Raw genomic sequence first — 22,617 nt, forward strand, 5'->3', positions numbered from 1 at the left:
CAGCATGAACATCTTCATGCATCCTGCGGTTAATAACTCAGGATCCGTGAAGATCCGGTTAGAATTGATCTTCAATAACTCATGCTTGACTCAATAGGCGACTAACGGGGTCGGGTGGTCACATGGTTGGTTGGCACATATCATCGTATACCCTTTACGTAGATCGATGCTCATGCTGTGGATCGGTGGATTATCTGGCCGACTCGATTGCTTAAAACTAAACCAATTCACTCACATGCGACCCGCGATAGTGAAATGTATACAACAGTACATTAATGTCGAGCGCATATGTCTTCGACGTACTGGACAGAGTCACATATGATGTACAGAACATTTGTACGTCTGACACGACTCTAAATGAATCATACAAGACCGAACAAAGTAACATTCCAAAGTTGTGCGACGACAGTATGACAACTGATATCGGAACTTGTCAACGACAACGACAGCCAGATGTTCTTACATTGAGTTCTATGCTCAGGAACGCTGACACTCCCGAGTGACACATAACAGCGATGATTAAGTGCTATTAGCACCACGAGCCAACACGTTGATGAACTCACGCAATCAAGGACAACTAACTTCATCGTGCAATTTTGCATGGAAAATGTAAAATCGTTTATGGATTTGCATTTTACTGAAATTCTGCTCTGTGTTTTATGTTGTTATTCTGTTCACAAATATTTAAAAAAATGTTTGCGTTTGTCCAGTTGTTAAATTAATTACGATCTTAAACTTACGCCGTTGTCGTATTTGGGAAGATGTCAACCCTGCCAGGTAACTGTTTTTAATTCAGATTAGACCATAACTGGTCTTATTAAAGCAAATTATCAGAATAAGAATCAGTTTTGATTATTTGAGTGAGTGTGTGACTTTGGTGTTGGTTTAACACTTTTAGCAATATTGGAGCAATATCACGGCGCGGGTCACCAGAAATAGGCTTCATACAATGTACCCAAGTGGGGAATCGAACCCGGGTCTAGATCTGCAGCGTGACAAGTGAACGCTTTAACCACAAGGCTACCCCACTGCCCCTTTCCATGAGGCTTAAAATGCAAAATGATGGTAAAAATAATACGAATGGACAACATCAGGTTTTCAGGAGTGTATCTGCTCTGAATAAATGTACATGTTTTATACCTCTTGGGCAAAATAGGTAGGATGTGACCTCTCTGAAATTTGGACAGGCACTGAAAAGCATTAAAGAATACTGCATTTCCACTGCCAGGGGTTTGAAAAAACCCCTTATCATCAAATTCATTCACTCACGAACAAACGAACATGAAAGAATATTTACCCTGTTTTTTCTTCAACGATCGGCTTCCGTTGTATGACCTTTTCTTTGGTAGATCTCTGTCGTACTCGAGGCATGATGATGCGTAGAATCACTGCCAACGTCGCGAGGAGTATCACAGCGCCAACAGCACCTACCACTACCACTTCAGCTTGTGTTAATCCGCTCCAGGTTGGAGCGAGGTCTTCAATAATTTCTGGCTCTGTGCCATTCATCCCCGCCGTTTGATTCATGTCTGGTGCAAGGTTGTTGTGGCTTTGATCTGCAAGGAAATAAGTAAAGTGTCCGATGTCAACAAGATAGAGGTATCAGCTGTTGAGGGATGACACATCGGTTTAAAGAAACTGCTTGAGGCGATCTCCTTTTTCCTGCTTAAACTAAAACAACCAGACACCTCCAGTACAACATCTGCTTGATAAAGAAGATATGTAGTCTCAATGTCAAGTCTGAGAAGCTATATTGCAAAAGCATACCCGTGAAGATCTGCGATAGAACTAATCAGTAACCCATGCTTGTCTCACCGTAAAAGTCAACGAAGAGGATCGGGTGGTCAGGTTTGCATGTCACCGTATCCCATTTGCGGAGATCGATGCTCATGGTGTTGATCACTGGATTGTCTGGTCCAGACTCATTTATTTACAAACAGCCGCCATATAGCTGGAATGTTGCTGAGCGCACAAAACTAAACTCACTCACTCTACTGCAAATGTAAACTGTCACAGTTAGAGAGTAATCAGCCCCCACCATTTGTCGATCCCGATGACATGAACGCGTTCAACCAAATCAACAGCACATATTCAGTTGTGGCTTTCCACTAGCTAACCGTAAAGATCCGGATTAAAATTGTTTTGAGCTAATTGTTTGTCGAGAGCAACCCGTGATTGCCGAAAGAGGCTACTAACGCGATCGGGTGGTCAGGCTCGCTGACTTGGTTGACACATCGATTCCCAATTGCACAGACCCGTGAAGGTTCGGGGTAGAATAGGCCTTCTCGAACCCATGCTTGCCATGAAACACGACTATGCTTGCCGAAAGAGGCGACTAACGGGATCGGGTGGTCAGGACCGGGTGGTCAGGATCGGGTGGTCAGGATCGGGTGGTCAGGATCGGGTGGTCAGGATCGGGTGGTGACACGTCGATGCTCATGTTGTCATTCAGACTTTTATTTAGATATCGTCCTATTGCGAGTATGATGCAACAAGCACACAAACAATAGTATCAGTCACTAGATAGTTTGGTCCGTAATCGACTCTGTATATGAGTTAATAAGCATCGGTAACACTGCTGACGTAAAGGATCTCGTGCGTTGTTACCAAAACATGGGCAATAGTTTTATGAAAGGGGAACCATAGATCAAACCCACTGACATTTTATAATGCTCCACCTTCATTGGACCGACTTGTGTTGCATTATTCATTTCACAATATCTTTTTTCTTACAGGATATTCATATAGCGCACATATCAATGCTTGCTCAAGGCGCTGGTATTTGTTTTCCCCTCGATCATTGGATGTCCGTCTCAGCCTCACACCGTATTATCAATCACAACTCCCTGGGGACTACACAACTCTTGCTGCCACTATTCGCACCGAGTTTAGTGTGGCTCTCTCATCCTAGTGAGGTACCCAATTCACAGTTGGGTGGACTGGGACACATAGTCACAGCACTTTGTCCATGTTTACTGCACGTATTCATGTCGCCACCATCTGGTCATATGCCAACGGATTCGTGGACTCTTTTAAGTGTACAGGGCTGTACACTAGGGTTTGTGACAACACGGAAAGAGTCTGCACACAAAGCTGACTCCAAGGTTTAAACCCTGTCACAGGTAGACCTCAACCTCGCTGAATCACTAGCCTGGCGCTTTAGGCAGCTCGCCCACCGCTCCCCTCTTTGAGTGAGTGAGTTTACTTTTACGCTGCTCCCAGCGATATTCCCGCAATATTACACAGGAGACACCAGAAGTGGGTTTCACTCGAAGCCCAACTGCGCACGATGTGGAAAACAATTCATTTCACATTCTCACAACAGGACGGTCTGTTTTTGGCTTCTGGTATTCAGGCATGTAAATCTGGTGTATTTAGGACCGTAGTTTCTAATTCCATTTCATAATGCCTTCTGACATGTCTAAAGTTAGTATCCAAATGATATATGGTAATTATCTTGATGACTCTTCCAGTCTGGCACAGGGGCACTTAATCCCGAGATGGGCCATGTAAAGTTTTTATGGTGTTTTTGTATGCCATAGCTATTCTGAAAATTTGTGTAAAATTGGGGCAACCTTAAATAGTCTGTTTACGTATGCAGGGTCAGGGAACCGCCTTCTTTAACATTCGCCCTAACCAAGATTAATATCACCCTAACCTCGTGAGGATGAGTAATGTCCCGTGAAGCTGTCCAGATGTACATGAGGTAGTTTATGATCTATTGCTTGTATTACCAGTTTTTATCATCGCATAACAGATTAAAAATGTAGAACGCCTCGGAGGATGTTGTGGTATCTTGGGAGTACCCCGATAGTAAACTGCCATCGTCCTCAACATCTGATTTCAAGGACTCCGGTGTTAAAGTACATTCACATTCACAGATTGCATTCACGTTTCACTCCTTTACCTTATATCTGGGGTTTTATTACTTGAGTTTGTTTGTAGTGTAACGCCGCTCTCAGCAATATTCCAACTGAATGCCGATTTGTAAATAACCGAGACGGGACCAGAAAATCCAGTAGATCAACATCATGCCAACATCAACATCATCAGCGACCATCATCGTATTGGCGCTGAAAGGAGCTGTCTGGTGTTCGAGAAGCATGTGCACAAGTGCCGACAAAGTTATTGATTAATTAACCTGTGCTGTGCCGTCGCCATCCTTTTTCGCACACCTGCTTGTCCCTTTCTTAATTTCTTTGCACTCCTTCCTCGTAACAGAATAGTGAACTGTGTAAATATATTAAGAATAGTTTGTTTAACACTTTTTAAAAAAAAAAATCACGGCTAACATTCTGCAAAAGTCTCACCGAGGGGGCCTAATCTTTTGAATATGATAAGCATTTCACTGAGTATTATATGTTAATTAGTTTTCGAGTTTTCGATTGCTGTTCATCGGTCCGCTCAGAGGGACTGTATGTGGTATTGAAGCGATACTTGTCCAAGTGATGTATGGATCACACTACTGTGCATTAATTTAATGCGGTTGTTAAACCAAATGTTGTGGCGAAATGCAATATTTTAATGAAAACATGTTCAGTTATCCGTCTGAACTGATTACGACATTCCCGCGTCAGCTAAAAGTTTGTTGCATCCCCAAAACACACAATGTAGTCTGAAAGCAGTCACCCAAAAACACACAATGTAGTCTGAAAGCAGTCACCCAAAAACACACAATGTAGTCTGAAAGCAGTCACCCAAAAACACACAAACCGTAAAATTTACTACGTCCATAATACCGGCACCAGCCACTAACCATTCCTTGTTGATTCAATTTAATCACTGGAATATATGGGTGTGTGCTTCTTTAGCATAGAAGATTAGGTCAGGCTTGTCGGAGAGTCGACCTTTCACAACATATACATAAGAACCGTAGTTCATCTCGGCCAGTAGATTCAAAACCTGGGGAAATCTAGACTTGATTTATTTAGAGCTTTAGCACTGCAGGGAGAGCTAGGCTTAGGGAAAAAAATATGGTTCAGGGACTGTGAGACAGAATGCTTGGTTACCTATGTCCTGAGCAATTCTTTCACAGACAATTACACTCTTCTAATGTGTAGAGTAAGCACCTGCCCTGTCGTATGTATATATGATGAAAGCTCGCTATACGCGCGATCAAAGAAACTCCGCGACCCAACACAACCGTGTTCTCTACAATGGGACAGGTATTCGTGTGGCATCGTCCTGCTTTATTGTCTTATATATGACTTCATGAGTTTAACTCATGTTCAAAACACATCTGAATGTAATGAATATGCATTTTCTGGCTTTGTAAAAAATTGCATGACTGCATTTTAGTCCGTCTGATTGACGCATAGGGAGGTGATAAAACCACGAAAACTAACTGTGCACTCTTAAATTAGACTGTTAGGTATTAACCGTTTTCTGAAGACAATATCGTCACAGTCTGGAGAGATCATATATGACAGAAAAGTCAGAGTTTACATGTAGTAATGCATACATCAACCTCGAACTCCTGAATAGAAAACGATATCCTGATAATATATTTAATGTTGGAGAAGTCTGTTATGGATATTCAAATGACGACTATTATGAAACGAAATTAACAGATACGTGGCTGAGAACAAATGACGCTTTTAAAGGTCTTTTACGAGAACGTCCCATTGTATTTCACTCATCCCTAATCCACAAGGAAAACCTGTTACACTGTGGTATGGTTTAAGGAATCATCAGCGACGGAAAATGCTTGTGTCAATCACATTGAGACAAAAATTACTTTACTTCAAACATTATGTCCCTGTACGCTCTTTTTTTCATATTTTTACAATAAAAGAACCGAGTCACCTCTACAAAATAATAACTGTCGCTATATTGTCATAACATAATTTGGATAATATATAAAACACTTCTAATTTAGAAATTTCTACTGCAATTTGCTGGAGCAACTTACTCGCCTCTGTGCAGTCCCTGAACGTACATACGTACAACATATGATACGAGTAAAATAGGTTTAAGTTCATATTTCGGATTACAACATGAAGAGCAGAACAGTATGAAATAGGATATGGAGAAGGGGGTTCCACTGTTAAACTATTAACTACTGGACTGGGTCAATACAATGTTTGACGAAAGAGATCTAGAAGAAATGACAATGTTGCATTCTAAAATGCTGTATTAGTACATTGAGGCGGGTGTCCGCTAATTGACGCGACTGGCGATGCTCATACAATCAACCACTGGGTCCCGTTTCACTTAACTCTCGTAAGCCTCATATTCCGTAACTTTACTCTATTACTCAGGCATTTGTACCTCTTCTAATGTAACATGGGAGGTCCGACTGCTACAAGAAAAGATACGAGAGCTCCTTGAAACGGGGCCCTGGGTTTGTAAAGTGTGATACCGCCTCTGTGGTGAGCATAATTAATGGGGTTCGATCCCGGACCACGTCAAATGAGCTTTAAATGTTACAGTAATTGAACGAATGCTACGAGAACATTCACGAGATCTTAGACTTACGAGAGCTTTGTGAAACGGAGCCCTGGGTCTAGATTTTTTAAGCTCTCTTAAATTAGCGCTAAGATAGTCGTAGGTTAATGTTAATGCATGTCACGTACGACAATCGTAGCGCTAAGAGAGCTTCGAAAATCTAGATTCTGGTTTGTAAAGTGCGATACCACCTCTGCGTGCCCACCATGGGGTTCGATCCCGGACGCGTCAAATGACTATATGTTACATAAATATATACTATTAGAAAGACATATCCATCAGCCTTACACACCCCAACCCCAACCCCCAGCCACACACACACACTCACATACTCATGCCGCATGTGCACTTGCACCTACATTTATACAAATATAATATTCCTGAACGAGTCGAAACATCTTGTGAAGTAATTCTTGATTCATTAGTGAATTAATTGTTAAATATATTGAAGAGGTAAATTTTGTTGGTATCAGGGGTATGCTATTTGTCACCATAGCCACGAACACTTACCTCTGAGGTTAAATACACTCGACTCGCTGCACAGATCGGAGACACTGATTCTGTCCGTTTAAGTGAGTATCTATTTGAATATCTCGGTAATAACAATCGGTTGTTACGCCCAATACTGCGTTCACAAGCGGCCAACCCCCAGCAACACACGTCACGGATACCACATTGAACAGCAATTATGCGTCGCCCAGTTGAATAATAAATACTGCTTAAATTAAAAAAGGCGCATGTTTCATACAAAGGCCAATCCTTATTTTAACAGCAACTGAAGTGGACTTTTAAGCACTGAGCTCCGTGAATGGGAGCGACCACCCTCCCGTTGTTGTTCATGCCTCAGTAAATAGCCACAGTGTGTTTAGCGTTGACGGACAGATCATTGCTCTAGTTGACGCACTGCCGTGTGTTCATGATGTCACTTAATCGCACCTAGAATGTATTGGTGTAAGGCTGCATAAAGTATTAAATGTTTCTAGGGCACATTTTTTCCGAAAGGGACGACGGCGGTAGGATTTTTTTTGAAAACATATTTTACTAAAAGAAGGTGACAAAGAAGGAAAACTTTTTAAAATTTTGCTCTCAGAAATACAGTTTGGAAAATTTAGCATGCGTTAATCAGGATTCAGTCACACTCGTTCTTAAAGACACCCATTCTTATAGTGGACAAATGGGTGATCGGGACGCCGTCAGGTCAAAATTATTTTTTAATGGTAATAAAGCATTGTTACGCGCACAAATAAAAATGAAGCGCCGATGCCCGAGAAACATTTCACCTTTTATGTATAGCCTTATTATCATAACTTGGATTACGTTTTGTACAGAGTGAATGAAGGCAGGGAGACGTTACAGTCAGTGTTACCACTACTGTATCACAGAGGGTCTACATAAGCCCATATCACATATCATATAAACTGCGTACATTGTATCTTTTCTTATTGACGACCTTCTGACGTCACAATATGGCTGAAACATAAGCGATGTGACGTAAACTTATAACTCGAGTATCAGTTGCCGTTTACATGTACCGACCAAACTGTACGCATTAGATAATGCATTTATCGATCTACTTAGTGCATGTAAATACTCGAGCGATCTATTTCTGTCCTACTGAGCATGCATTTCAAGAAGTCAAGTACCAATCTAAAATGCACCTTATGCTTCTCAAACATTGTAACCTCCATTAAACGCGAGAGCTCACACCAGTATCGTATAATACATGATACCTCCTCCTTCCCCCTCACCTCTCGACATTCCCCCGGCGACTCTCCCCACCCTCACATTCAATTACCACTTCCCGAGTAATCAATGTAGAGTTGTAATAACTCACGTCTGTTGAAGAAGTAAAATTATTTTTGCACTTAAGTTAAAAGTCTGCACCATTTCATGCTATTAGTAGAAATCCTTGTATCACCTTAAGCGTTAATTTACTACTAAAGACAAAAAGAAAGTCTTGAATAACAGCGACTTGTGTTTTTATCTACATCTTAACAGCACATCTTCAAGTCGTGAAGTGCATGCGACGCTGACGTAATGTAGTACTTTACTCAAGGGAAGGGTTTCCCTGGCTGAGATTTATTACATGCAATAAATTTCATTCTTTCAGACAAACATAAAGGTGTAATAGATAATGATCAGTTTTATAACTGATATCCGTTTCGCTGGATACAGAAAGTCTGCTCTCCAACACTCTGCGTAAACTAGTACATTATGCATCTCTCTGATAAGCTGAATACAAATATGCTCCAAATATGCATCAAATCAAAGAAAATAACACGACCCGACACGACCTTGTCCTCACACGCCGCATCAAAAGAATGCCATCACCTCCACTGCATATCAAAGATCTGCCTCTATATACATTAACATCAGACATTAAAAGCTACCGAAGTATTTGCAAGCCTTGTAATACACCAATAAAGAGCACATTATATTCTACAAATAGCATCTGTGCACAATCAGTTGTATTATGAATAAACATAAAACTTTATCATGAATAGATAGGTGATCGATGTAAAGTGTTTTAAGTGCAACTAAAATGCAAATATACCTGAAAATGATTAGTCCATGCCTTCTGGCGACGTCGTTGCGTGCGCCTATCTGATTGCCACGCAGGTAAGACAAGGTTTCAACAAGGTAAGTGACCAGTCAGCTCTTTTGTGGAACATGTATTTTTCATGACCGACTTTGAAGTAAAATCTATAAAACCCCTGTGACTGATGTGGCCTTTACCAGTGCTTGGTAATGGCAGGGAACGAGACATACCTTGTCGGAGTTAGAAATGTCAGCCCGTTCGAACTAACTCGTACCTGCCTACAACAAAATTTACTTATTTGGAAACAGCGGAAAGTTGGATGTTTTTTATCGCGGGCACATTTGTCTCCTAATTGGGTGAATTCCGCAGGAAACTATAAGTTTCTTTAATTGTCAAGTAAAAAAGTTAACATGAGAGAAGTTTGGGAAGTTTAAACATTGCGAGATTGGCTAATTGACATTGTAGGGCAAATGGTGATTAACGTCGTCCACAGCACCATTTCAACGATGCAGATATTTTTCAGATTGTGTTGCATTTCAGATTCATAGACGAGATGTTGAATGTTATCAAAAGAACAAGAGTGAGTGAGTTTAGTTTTAAGCCGCTATTGTCAATATTCAAGCAAGGTCAAAAGTATCAAAAGTAATGACGGTGGTTGCGTTAGTTTCAAATATCAAGTTAACACTACCTTAAACGGTATTTTATGACGCATTTTTCCCTTGAAATGATGCATACAGGCAGTAAAATGTACATATTGTTATATGGGAACAAATAGAGATTTAACTAGTCATGTAATACAATACACTTACCGGTTTCTAAATATACCGTCTCCTTGACGCGATGTTAGACTGTCGGCTCCCGGTTCGTGAATGTATTGGAACTGACAAACTCATCCGCGACGTGACGTCACTGTGTTCTGTTATTATAAGCTGACGTAAACTAACAGGACGTTATAATCTTATTGAAACGACCGGCAAATATCGACACTTACTTTCGGGGTCAGGGGATCATTGTAGCAGGAAGGGTGGGGTTCACACGAGGTTACAATGGGGCGTAGCCTTAAAGGGGTGGGCACGAGACGTTTCTCATGGAAAAGGGTTGGTATTGTTAAATAACAGTTCATTTATGAATCGTTATATCAACACATTCGTGAGGTATGTGGATATTCCCAAACATGTGTAAAGGAGCGGTCATTTCGGCCGATGTCCGCCTTTCAACCCGAGGAGTGTGCGGTCATGATGAATCTATAAATAGTTCAAACAAAGGCAGCTTAAACAAATTTGTTTCGTGCACAAAAACTGATTCAGTGCTCCATGAGCAGGATATAGTCAACTTAGATGAGGTGATAGATTAATAAAACACAGGTAAACTTTAGTAAACAGGGAATATCCTGGTGTCATACTGTTCATCAATGCTGTCTACCAGTCAGTACCTGATAGGGCATCTCTACAGATAATCTAGATATTATGTATGGCACTGGCATGTGTCTCCTGCACGACGGCTGGTGTAGCGACGCAATGAAGTAACGGTATGGTATGTGAGTGAGTGGGAGTGAGTGAATGTGTGAATAAGTGAGTGAGTGTGTTTGGTTTTACGCCGCTTTAGCGATATCACGGCAGGGGACACCAGAAAATGGGCCTCACACATGTACCCGGGTCTTCGGTGTGACGAGCGAACGTTTTAACCACTAGGCTACCCCGCCGCCTCGTGTGTCTTAATGAGAGATTATTATAGTACTATAGGTACTTTCGTTTACATGGCCTGCTACTTTGAAGTGAATGGAATGGCTGGTTAACGACGGGGGTCTTGGAGGTATACCACTATCGCCATCCTTCTAAATCTTTGTGGTATGTAGGATGTCTTCGTCTGTAAGATTACTTATGCACTATAACATGTGAAGTCCGCTATCACCCTGCCATATAGTCCCAATGCTGGAGGGGCGGTTGGGTAACCGTGTGGTTAAAGTGTTCGCTCGTCACACCGCCGTGTTCGATTCCCCTGATGGGTACAATGTGTGAAGCCCATTTCTGGTGTCCCCCGCTGTGATATTGATGTAATATTGCCAAAAGCCATAGTCACTCGCTGACACCAGGTCCGGTGGAAGGGGCATAAAGGAATATTCAATCACTTGCTCGTTAATACACTACTGCACTATGGAGTTCGCGGAGTCTCGGGTATTGCCCTAACATGCCAGATCTCTCCTTGACTGGACAGCTGAGGAATTTATGGAGTCTTCTTCGAAACCCGGACACTTACAGTCGGGATCTGGAACAAGAAGGTTCCATTCTACACGGAAATGTTTGTTTTATCAGGAAATAGGAATTATTACCTGAGGCTGCATCAGCAATTTTTGCAGGTGTTCAGCGCAAAGGTCTTTCTCAACATTGAATATCTGGACCTCCTTTCACACAGCACTAAGGTATTTGTAAGTCACTAAGGTGACCTTACTCCACTGGTATAGGGATAGGCGACGGCTTAACAAGATTCAGTTGCTTGTGGGTGTTGGCTTATGCAGCTTTGTTTGTTTGTTTGTCGCTGCACTCAACAGTTTTCCGACAGTATGAGGTGACTTACGGGATCGGGTGGTCAGGCTTGCTTACTTGGTTGAAACATGTCCTCGGTTCCAAGTTACGCAGATCGATGCTCATGCTCTTGGTCACTGGATTGTCTATATAACTGAGTGAAGCGTAAAAATAAACTCACTCACTCAATCCAAATATATGAGATGCTTACGCATGAAAACCTCGTTTACATGAAGATAGCGTCCGGATTTGGAAGAGTGAGTGAGTGAGTGAGTGAGTGAGTGTGATATGTTTGCGGTAATGTTAGAGTCATGTCACGGATCGGGCCTCTAGGAATGGACTTAGTACAGTGAACCCACATGAACCAGCGCCTCAAACACAAGACAGATGCACCTCCCATCATAGAAGCAATAAGTTAAACAATACCTCACAATACCTTTCACCGTTCCCTTAGCAGTAGCAACAGTTGTCACAACGTCTTCCAATGTCTTGCGCCTCACGTTTGACTGAACTCTGAGCTATGTGAGTGACAATCCTACGCTCCTCTCGCCATGACGTAATAAATATTATTCACACATGCGTCAAGAATGAGCAGCGTACAAGCAAAACTGCCGCTGCTGTGTTAAATAATGTATTCATGACATATGATATGTTTCTTTCTGAAATGCACTGACTAACAACTCACGTCTACTTTCACAAAAACGTCATCTGGAACTCCGGTAACTTCCGTTCACGTCACACGGTAGTGACAGAAGCTAGACGGATGCATTTAATTATTTCGTTTGGGAAACATTTAATAAACATGTTTTGACGAAGTGAAAGGATTGTTTTCCGCCACCACCTTCATGCAGAAATTAAAGGTTTGTACTACACATTTTGGAGGACGCGTTCTTTGATTTAGAGTGAACGGTGTCTCTTGACAAAAAATGTTTGCTACAGAGGTGCACAATTGCACTGGACAACTGAACATAAGAAAAGATCAATTAGAAAACTGAAATGGGTATTATAAATCTCAATGGCAAAGAAAACAATTTTTATTTAATTTATCAACTGGGCATTTGAAATTCTACGAGATAAGAGACTGACCGAGTATACTGCTCCTATTAGTTCTGACAACGGGTTCATATATGGTTGGTACGTCGACTTCGGATCGTCTCATGGATAGGATGACTGGAGAATTACATACATGCAATACTTTGATGAAGACAAATGATGAATACGTTGGTGAGACGAAGGCATAGTTTAGTTCAAACTTCTTTAGTTGCTTTCACAAGACATGACAAACGAGTATACATGAATGAGGTGAGTGGACTTCCAGCTCAACCCCAGGGCCTTTCCTGCGAGCGGCATAATCCTGCTCGCGGTCGTCCCCACAAAGACAGTCGGAATGCCGGTCTCCACACTCACATCTCACTTCTCATCTCTCACGTGCAGTAAAGATGTGAGCATACATATATATAGTTTTTAACAACAATAGACAGGCAAAGATTCAACAATGGACAGATAGAGAAGCTAATAGCACTTCCTTCTACAGCTGATTGTGATGACAGACACAGCCAAGGGGGATGACCAATAAAGGCCATAAATGTCATATACAGTAATTAATGGAAGTCACAAAGAGGAACAAGGTAGCTGACAAAACAATGTACTCTGCGGTAGTGATAAAGATCAAGATTGCAGAATAATAATAATAATAACTAAATATCATATAGCCTGGCTACATAGTTTTTGGTCTGTAGAAATATTTGGACATGGCTGTCCTGAAGTAGACACTATAACAGTTCCCTGAATCCCCCAACGGAATTAGTAAGTGTAAGTAAGTAAATGTCTTTGTACGTATCAGTTGGCACGCTTGAAAGAAATGTATCTCATGTTTCTCCCCGTGTGCTTTAACACTGTTCCAGCTGTATGATTGCTGTCTGTAATTCAATCTGGACCAGACAACCCAGTGATTGGCATAATGTGCATTAACCTGCGCAGTATTCTCGTGACAACTCGATCACTTGATATGGAAAATATGGCTATCGGTTTCTGAAACAATTTCCACCTGTATCGTCACGAGTATTTCATGAACTGACTTACGTGTTGGAATGAGTGAGTGAATTTAGTTTTACGCCACACTCAATATTCGTAGGACATCAGAAATGGCCTTTGCAGGCTTTGTATCCATGAGGGAATTTGAACGTGCCTTCAGCGTGACGAGCAATCGCTTTAAGTACCTACCTACCGAACGCAAGTTGGTTAGTTTCTTAGTTGGCCACACTCAGCAATATTCCAGCGATCTGTAAATAATCGAGTCTGGACCAGACAATCCAGTGATCAACAACATGAGCATCGATCTGGGCAATTGGGAACTGATGACATGTGTCAACCAAGTCAGCGAGCTTGACCACCCGATACCGTTAGTCGTCTCTTACGACAGGCATAGTCGATTTTTATGGCAAGCATGGGTTGCTGAGGCCTATTCTACCCCTGACCTTCACGGGTCTTTGTGTTAGAGCTCCGGACATATAAATGAATGAAAAAAACCCCTGAAATCCTGTCTGCTGTAAAATTGGCAACCCTAACACTAGCAGTACTAATTACAATAGTAATATGTGACAAGAGAAACCATCAAAGGGAACTTAAAACAAGTCCTTTGTCATATACAAGAGCATATAAAGTTTAACTTTATGACCTGTTTTATCACTGATAATTTGTGTTTAATCATAAAGACTTTAGTTTAACACCACACTCGTATTTGTTTGCTCTGTGACGACAGTCAGTGTGTATAATCGGGTCAAGGTCGAATGTCCAGCGATCAACCTTAAGAGCGTCATTCCATGCTGTTGAGATGAAGTGAGTGAGGGACTTGGGTTTTACGCTGCTTTTAGCAATATTTCAGCAATATCACGGTAGGGGACACAAAAATGGCATTTCACACACTGTATCGTACCATTGCGGGGAATCGAACCCGGGTCTTCGGTGTGGCGTTTTTACCACTAGTAGTAAGTGGGCCTGACCACCAGATCCCGTATGTCGTCGACTACAACCCATGGGTCACTGAAGGCTAATTATGTATAATTTATTCACATGGATATGAATGGCAACTTATGTTATGGCATCTTCAATCATACTTTCATGTCAAAATAATGGGGTGCGTTTCATCATAATCATAGGACAGGGCAGCGAGGACATCGTGACATTTTGTGAAAACAGTGTCACCAGGTGCAAAGACACGCCATGGGGCGTTCCCGACAGATCAACCGATCAGGCGCGCACTGCTATTAAACATGTTAATGAACGGCTGATTGAGCTGTAACTCGTACGCCGTGCAGTAGTCTGCCTCACAGTGCCTCTTCCCTACTCCCAAGTCCTCTCTGCAATGCAAAATCCTTAAATGAAGCAAGTCTAGATTTCTCCAGGTTAAGGATCTGAATCTTTGGTTTCCCTGGGTCTCGTTTTCCATTGAAATAGGCTTGTTTCCGACTGTCAAAATTACATATTCAGAGACTAATTTAGTATTAGTCCTGATGTGTGCTCGTTCAGTCTAACGAACTGGACTAACGCTTAGTCTCAGAATATATAATTTTGATAGTAACATTTAAATTGAAAAGGGGCCCCAGGGAGACCAGATTTTCAGATCTGAATCTGAGGGAATGTCGACATGCTTCATCAAGGGCTTAACATTGCAGAGAGGGCTTGGCAGTAGGTAAAATAATGCGGTTCAGGAACTGTGAGAGAGACTTAAGTCTACGATACAGAGGCTGTTGGAGATGGGCACGTATTTTCAAGGGAGTGGTTCGGGAGCATGATGTATCCGGTCAGAAAGATGACACTCGTACAATGCACTATGTTAGAATATGTAACGCTGTATTTTTATAATTTTACTCTTGTCACAGACATTATTAATATACATTTTTGTTGCTTTTTAAGGCGTCTAACTGATGTAAAATGTTGGCCACGTGAAACAGGTTTTCTATAAACCAATGACAATTGAAAGTAAATGAGTATTGTTTTACGCAGTTTCTATGTGGAGATCGAAACGGGGCGTGTAGAGCGAATCCTTTCAATATTGTCTACCCCATCGCCTCACAATGGTAGCAAACACAGTAGGAGTGGGTGAATGTTATGTTAATTAACCTCCACGCAATAATGCAAGCTCAAAGTGCTGATAAATATAAAATATCATTGCAAAACGACACACACTACTGTCAATCATCAGAAATATATTAGATATATGGTATACTGAATATCAGAAATGACATCGATGAGTGAGTGAGTGAGTTTAGTTTTACGCCGCACTCAGCAATATTCCAACTATATGACGGCGGTCCGTAAATAATCGAGCCTGGACCAAACAATCCAGTGATCAACAGCATGAGCATTGATCTGCACAACTGGGAACCGTTAACACGTGTCAAACAAGGGTGACCACTCGATCCCGTTAGACGCCTCTTACGACAAGAAGAGTCGTCTTTTATAGCAAACATGGGTTGCTGAAGGCCTGTTCTACTCCGTTCCTTCACGGGTAGAAATGACACCAAATGTACACACGTACATATATGCAGTTATGTGCCTTTGGCTGTCAAGTGATGATGACGCTCTGATCATGAGAGCAATTGGAAGAGTATTCCGTTATTGTGCAGCAGGTACTTCACATGTTCCATCATTGTTTGAAGTGTTCTTGTAGGCAGAGAGCTGAAGGTCGCAAGTTCGATCCCCGGTGCCTTCATACCAAAAGACGTTACAATATTGTACTTGCTGGTCCCTGTCTGGCGCTCGGCATTACCAGGCAGAACTACGACCGATCGCAGCCTGGTTCTCTGGGTCTGTTGCGCCTGCGGTAATGCTAAGTGTCGGAGTGTTAACTTAGGCGCAACAGACCTAGGGAACCAGGCTGGGACCGGTCACCTCGGAGTCAGCAGAATGTGTCTGAGGGAGGTATTCATGATTAAGTGGGGCATGGTATCTCAGCGAGCCTGCACTATTAAACCAGTTTAAGTTATGGCTTGTGCAAACAGCCACCACACACATATACAAGTCGTCAAATTAGAAGAAATTCTTAAGTACCCCTTTTAACATAACCTCAGCGTGTACGACGTTCCAGATATCTGGTGACTACATATAGTTAATGTAAGACCGTTTTGCTCCATTCACTCAAGAACATGCCTCAGGCACGCTCAAAATCGGGCTTTTCGTCAACATTCAACTACTCGCGAAGACCTTGACTCGAACCTTGGTCTTCAGCAACCCATGTTTGAATGGTCACCTATGGTCCATGTTGTTGACCGGATTGTCTAGCCCAGACTCAATTATTTACTTATTAAAAGTAAACCTCCAAGGAACGTTGAAAGTTCTTGAATTTTTTTACTTACTAAGAGATTCCACTTGAGTTGGTCCCTTATTAATTCTATTCGATATATTTCCTGAATCTTGTCATTCCTGGTTGGCACATTTTTATCATCGACAATGCCGACAGATAAAAACACCAGATAGGCATGTCTTGGTTACAGCATCATTAAAACCTTAAAAATTCTCTTAAAAATCCAGACATTTCATTCTACATGTATATCACTGCGAGCCTTGGGGCGTTATTTTTCATGGTGAAACATTAAGGCGTGCCAGAGTACCCGCTCAGCGTTCTCACATGCATGATTAACAGACATTGAAAATGCATGAGACTGTATCACAATACATTACTCTGGCGATATTATACGGTATTACTTCCGGCTTTTTTATGGCGTGTGATTGCACTGTACTGTTCTGTGACATGCCTTTGCTCTTGATCTCGTCAAAAAGGCATAAGAGTTGACATTTATGCAACAGATTACAGATGGGCGCTCTTCTTTATTTGTCTCAGCTGTCAAAACTTACACAAAATCAAACAATTCTTTCAGTCAGCTGTGTAATAATAATACTTATAATAATAGAAAAAGAAGACGGAGAAAGAAATAAAGAAAAAGAAGAGATGATCCATTTGCATTTGACGTTTTACCTGCAAAATAGCATGCGCCAAACACGTATTATCCCGTTTAGTGGATATTTATTTTCTTTATCGGACCCAGGCCTGAATTAACATATCCTTTCTCTGGTGGGTGAACTCAATACCAATGGTATACTGAGAACATTTGCCTGAGACACCACCTTGGTGCCGTTGAACAAAGCGGTTCTAGTGTTACGGTAACCGTAAGCCCCACACCGTAACATAGACTTGAGGCAGTCATGGGGTTATGGTTGTGGGTACAACGGCACCCTGGGGCTCCTTTCACGAAACAACCTGTACTAAGGTTAACCTTAACTCCCATTCTTTAACACTGCATACAGACAGACTTACGATCACCTTAGTGCTTCGTGAAAGGAGGCCCTGGTCTGCATGTGGTGTACGAGCTTTTGAGTGAGGCATGACCACAGCACTGGAGACTCTGGAGAATCAAGCTGTCCTTAACAACATTTAACACGCATAGAAAATTTGTAAAGCATAGAAAAATAATTGCTGCGTACCAATTAAGCATTTAAAATGCTAGATACACAAAAAACATTTGCGTACGGAATAATTTTATAAAAATCGCTTGGAGGATGAAAAAGACATTGCTTGCTGTCTGACTGTCGGCAAAACTTTGTTTTATGAAATATTTTACAGTATATTTAAGTTGGGTTTGATTAGGAAAGACAAAGGCACTGCACACCTGCTTAGCATCTTACTCAATAAGTAAACTTACTGCTTACTTTACTTGACTGAGTAAAATTACGTGAAGACTCACATATCTGAAAGCAGTGGGAAATACCCACTCAAAAGTGATGATACTCTTTCCCCAAAAAACTATTTGGAGCTCTAGCGACTCGTGTAAGCTCTGATTATCTATACAAATAATTTCATTTCATATGAAAAGGAGCTCCAAGGGAGAAAAAACAGAATCTAGACAACCTTCATTAAGGACTTCAGCATTGCAGGAATTGGATGAAGGGAAAATAATGCGATTCAGGGACTGTGAGGCATACAAGAAGCTGCTGAACTCCTTCCCCAATCCTTTTACACTCCGCGACTAAAGTTGCTTCACGCACCTGTTTCCTGTCCTGCACATTATGCACGTGGGCGTGTGCCTCCACGTGGACTTTGCTGTGTCGCCTGGTCAGTTTGTGGGTGTTTGGTGTCACCACTGCTTTGGGTGATGCATTCACATGGTTTCCACTACAGATCCACCTTTGGCGCCTAGGTTAGAATTTCATGGCACGTGATCGAGATTGGTTGTCCTCTGGCGTTTACACCCGTGAAAATCCGGGTTAGAATTGATCTTCATCAACCTATGCTTGTCTCAGAGGCGACTATTGGGATCGGTTGATCAGGCTCGCTGACCTGGTTGACAAATTGTCCCCCAAATGCGTAGATCGATAATCATGAGGTTGATCACTGGATTGCCTGGTCCAGACTCAATTATTTACAGACCACCGCCATAAAGTTGGATATAGCTGTGTGCGGCGTAACACTAATCTAAATCACTCTAGCGTTTACGGTTCATAGCTATAGATCAGCGAGTGTTCCGCGCAGGTCTACTCCGAAGCGAGTGCGATCCAAGTTGAATTTGTTTATAAAATGTTCATTTGCTCATTTTATCATCAAAGAAGAATGAAATATGCGTTTCTGCGCCTTCCACAATCCAGTGTTTTTATTTCCCCGCTGATGAAGGCTATTATACATAATACTAGTATCATTTTTCAAGATCCCATCCCATTTCCTGCATTCTATATTCATGTGATTCATCAAACAGCAATATTATTTTGTTTCCATTTACTGTCTCAAAACGTCTGATTGTTCCCTGATTAAAAGTCGACATTTCTATTAACATTTTGTCAGTCTTGCCTAATTCCGGAGTTTCGGATCAGAGAAAACAGAAATCAAGGTGTTCTTATTTGCGTTAACGACGCTCTAACGTGCTGTGTAGATCATTCATTATAACGCCTGTTTCGGACACGGCGACGATGAGTCCTTTACACCGACGGGCGAGGCTGTCGACAGTGACGCAAGCCGTGCCCACAAACCTCAAATACCTCTTGTAATGTCGCCACGCATGTTCAAACTATGCCACGCCTCTTCGCGCAGCGCCATCTACAAATAGACGGAATGTAGCGCGAGACTTGCGGAGGGACGTGATCGCGGGGTTACCCACTGATACAGGAAGCATGTCAGCAGTACAGAGAAGGATTTATGAGTCATGAGGGAAAGGACATGGTTATTTTTAGCAGGACTATTTATAGAAAGGATTCCGATTGTTTGACGTGACAGAAAGGGAACATCACTGATCCGATGCATTTCTGTGACGTTCAGGTGATATTCTTGTCTGTCATGCAGACCCTGGAACAAATATATCCAAGACAGCAAATGAAAGTCTAGAATATGTGGCAAACCTATATCACCACAGTTTCGGGCTCAGACTGAATACTGACGTCCCCGGGCTACTTCTCATTATATTTATTACTATTACTTATGAACCGATTAATATGTTCATTTCAAATACCAGTGCGAGAAGGGGAGTGAGTATGATTTTATAGCAGAATTCCAGCGGGGGACATCAGAAATGGTCTTTACACATTATACCCATGTGGCAAAATCGACCCCATAACTTCGGTTAGACGTTTAATCTATTCCGCTTATACTACACCTTATCAATGTGGGAGAGAAATTGTAGATAATAATCATGATGAACAGAGGAGGAAAATTAACTATCACATGGAATACCTAGATTTAAACGGAGAACAGGGACGCCTCAGACAACAGACCCGTGAAGGTCAGGGGTAGAATAGGAAACTCACGCTTGCCATAAAAGGCGACTATGCCTGTCGTTGGAAGCGACTAACGGGATCGGGTGGTCAGGCTCGCTGACATGGTTGAGACATGTCATCGCTTTCCAGTTGTGCAGATCGATGCTCATGATGTTGATCACTGGTTTGTCTGGTCCAGACTCGATTATTTATAGACCGCCGCCATACAGCTGGAATATTGCTGAGTGCGGCGTAAGACTAAACTTACTCACTCACTCGTCCTTAGATAACACGGCTCCCTTGTTTTTGACAAGGAATGTACTAACAATTACATCGGATTTTATGTTTTAATGATTGAAGAAGGAGATATGATTTTCTTGCATCAACCTTTCTGCTGCTTTCCAAAACAATACATTATGAAATACCAAAACGACATTTCATGTTGTTTCCAGTGTTCTTGACAAAAACGCTGGAACATATTTTTTATTATTTTAATATGCTTTTCAGCAAAAAACTCAAAATCACTCATAAATGATCATGTCTAACTCCTGTGCTCATGTTAGCGGAAGGAATGTGCGAGAAGTCAAATGCATCACCTTTGAAACTGACAACTATATGAAACCGTTATTTGTCATAATTAGACATGAACACTTAATGTACTTTCACAGCGAAAATTCGAATTCAACCGTACGAAAATCAACTCAAATCTAATAAAAGAAAGAGCAACTGTCACTTTTATAGCAAATACGTAATAGATTATGTGATAATGTCAAATTATGTAAATGCAACAGAAATATGATAAACAATTCAAGGCATACAGTGCATATACAATATGACGCCTTGTATTATTAGCATATGACGTTCTTGTTTCGTAACCTCGCCTCATTGTACATTCAGAACTCTAAATATTAGTGTATAGCTAATGTTAAACCCTTTTCTGAAAATACATAGTTGTAAATGAGTCATATTACATCTATACTAAAATTACATAAAAAAGACGTTTATTTTTTATATTTTTTAAAATGTTTTGTTGTTTTTTAATACGGCGCGCTGGCGAACGTCAGTTCTAATAGTGCAATATTCTCTTGACACAATGACCAACTATTCCAAATATGTCAATGATCCCCAAACTATTTTTAACTCGATCAATCATGAACCCGTGGGAACAATCGGTACCATGTACGACAAGATCAAATGTTAAGGTGATGTAAATCAATCAGTCAATCAATCATAACTCCCGTTTCATCTCACAGTAACATGTCTGAAGATTTCAACCAGGGCAACCATAAAATGCGTACAGAGATTCGATCTAATTCATATCGACATATCAACAGTATTTTTATTTTGCATGCCTATTTCGTCAATTCCTTTCACATAGCATATGTTGAACAGCTTCTGAAGAAAGTTTTTTTGGAGGGAATCAAAGACTGCACAACACCGCCATCGCCCGCAGCGATGAAACAACAATATAACGCTATCTCCACTAGTAATAACCCGCCTCTGCCCAGGGCTTGGAACCGAAAAGATAATGCATGTGTGGTCGGAACATGCCCCAGAATATATTTTGCACTAATACTGAGACAATGACCTTTGTACTGCCGGTTGAGTTTGCAATATTAGATTTGCATCAATATTATTGATACTTCACCGCAGCACCCCCGCCCCACCACCATCTCACACACGTGTATGTATCAATACCGTAGGCAAGGGTTAATATTTGAGTATAACACTATTTTATACTTCTTAATTATCTATAGTTTAATCACCACTCATCGGAACAATATAACATTGTGAAAATGGCGACAAAACTGTTTACACGTCATGTACTTAACAAATACGCTGTAATACTTTTTTTATTAACATGTATTCGATGAAATTCGAAAAATGGCGACAAAACTGTTTACACGTCATTTACTTAACAAATACGCTGTAATACACTTTTTATTAAAATGTATTCGATGAAATTCGCATTTAGATATAAATATAATTGTTCTACTGCTTGTTTGTCAATACATATAATTTTTCAGTCACATCAGCATGAATGAAATATCGACATTAACAAAAATAAACAAAAAGGTTACTTACTGGATAGATAAAGTTTGTATCCGTCCCGTTTGCTTGTTTCCTATGTCCGAATATTTCTCTGCGCTTCTCGGAGTGATAAGGAAATGACAAACGTTGACTAACAACAACGAAATACAATTGGTTCGTTCGCCCGCCTTTCACAATATAAATAGCGGAGTGCGAATAAGCATTAACACCGAACCTGAATAAATTAAGACATCTGTCCTTTGTTGCCTGTTAAGGATTAGCCTAAGGGCAATAACCGCTGATAAAATGAATTTTCTCGGAAGTTAAAACTGTCGTCTG

At 41.2% G+C, this 22,617-nt stretch overlaps 1 protein-coding gene across 3 annotated transcripts in view; it reads right to left on the reverse strand.

Annotated features, from left to right (window-relative positions):
- The window catches only part of LOC137260086 (uncharacterized), a 28,701-nt gene extending 6,205 nt beyond the window's left edge, over nt 1-22,496 (reverse strand). Inside the window, exons 1-2 of one of the 3 annotated variants that reach the window (XM_067797777.1) lie at nt 22,333-22,496; nt 1,298-1,556 (exon numbers count right to left, since the gene is read on the reverse strand). In XM_067797777.1, the coding sequence (XP_067653878.1) occupies nt 1,298-1,527 (230 nt within the window). In that variant the 5' untranslated portion in view covers nt 1,528-1,556; nt 22,333-22,496. Of the gene's footprint in view, nt 1-1,297; nt 1,557-6,957; nt 7,366-9,795; nt 9,857-22,332 lie in introns of those variants that run through there. The other 2 variants (XM_067797779.1, XM_067797778.1) reach the window with 2 other exon arrangements.
- Between the last annotated feature and the right edge of the window lie 121 nt (nt 22,497-22,617).

This window comes from Haliotis asinina, chromosome 13 (assembly GCF_037392515.1).
Source record: "Haliotis asinina isolate JCU_RB_2024 chromosome 13, JCU_Hal_asi_v2, whole genome shotgun sequence".
In the NCBI taxonomy this organism is placed as follows: domain Eukaryota; kingdom Metazoa; phylum Mollusca; class Gastropoda; order Lepetellida; family Haliotidae; genus Haliotis; species Haliotis asinina.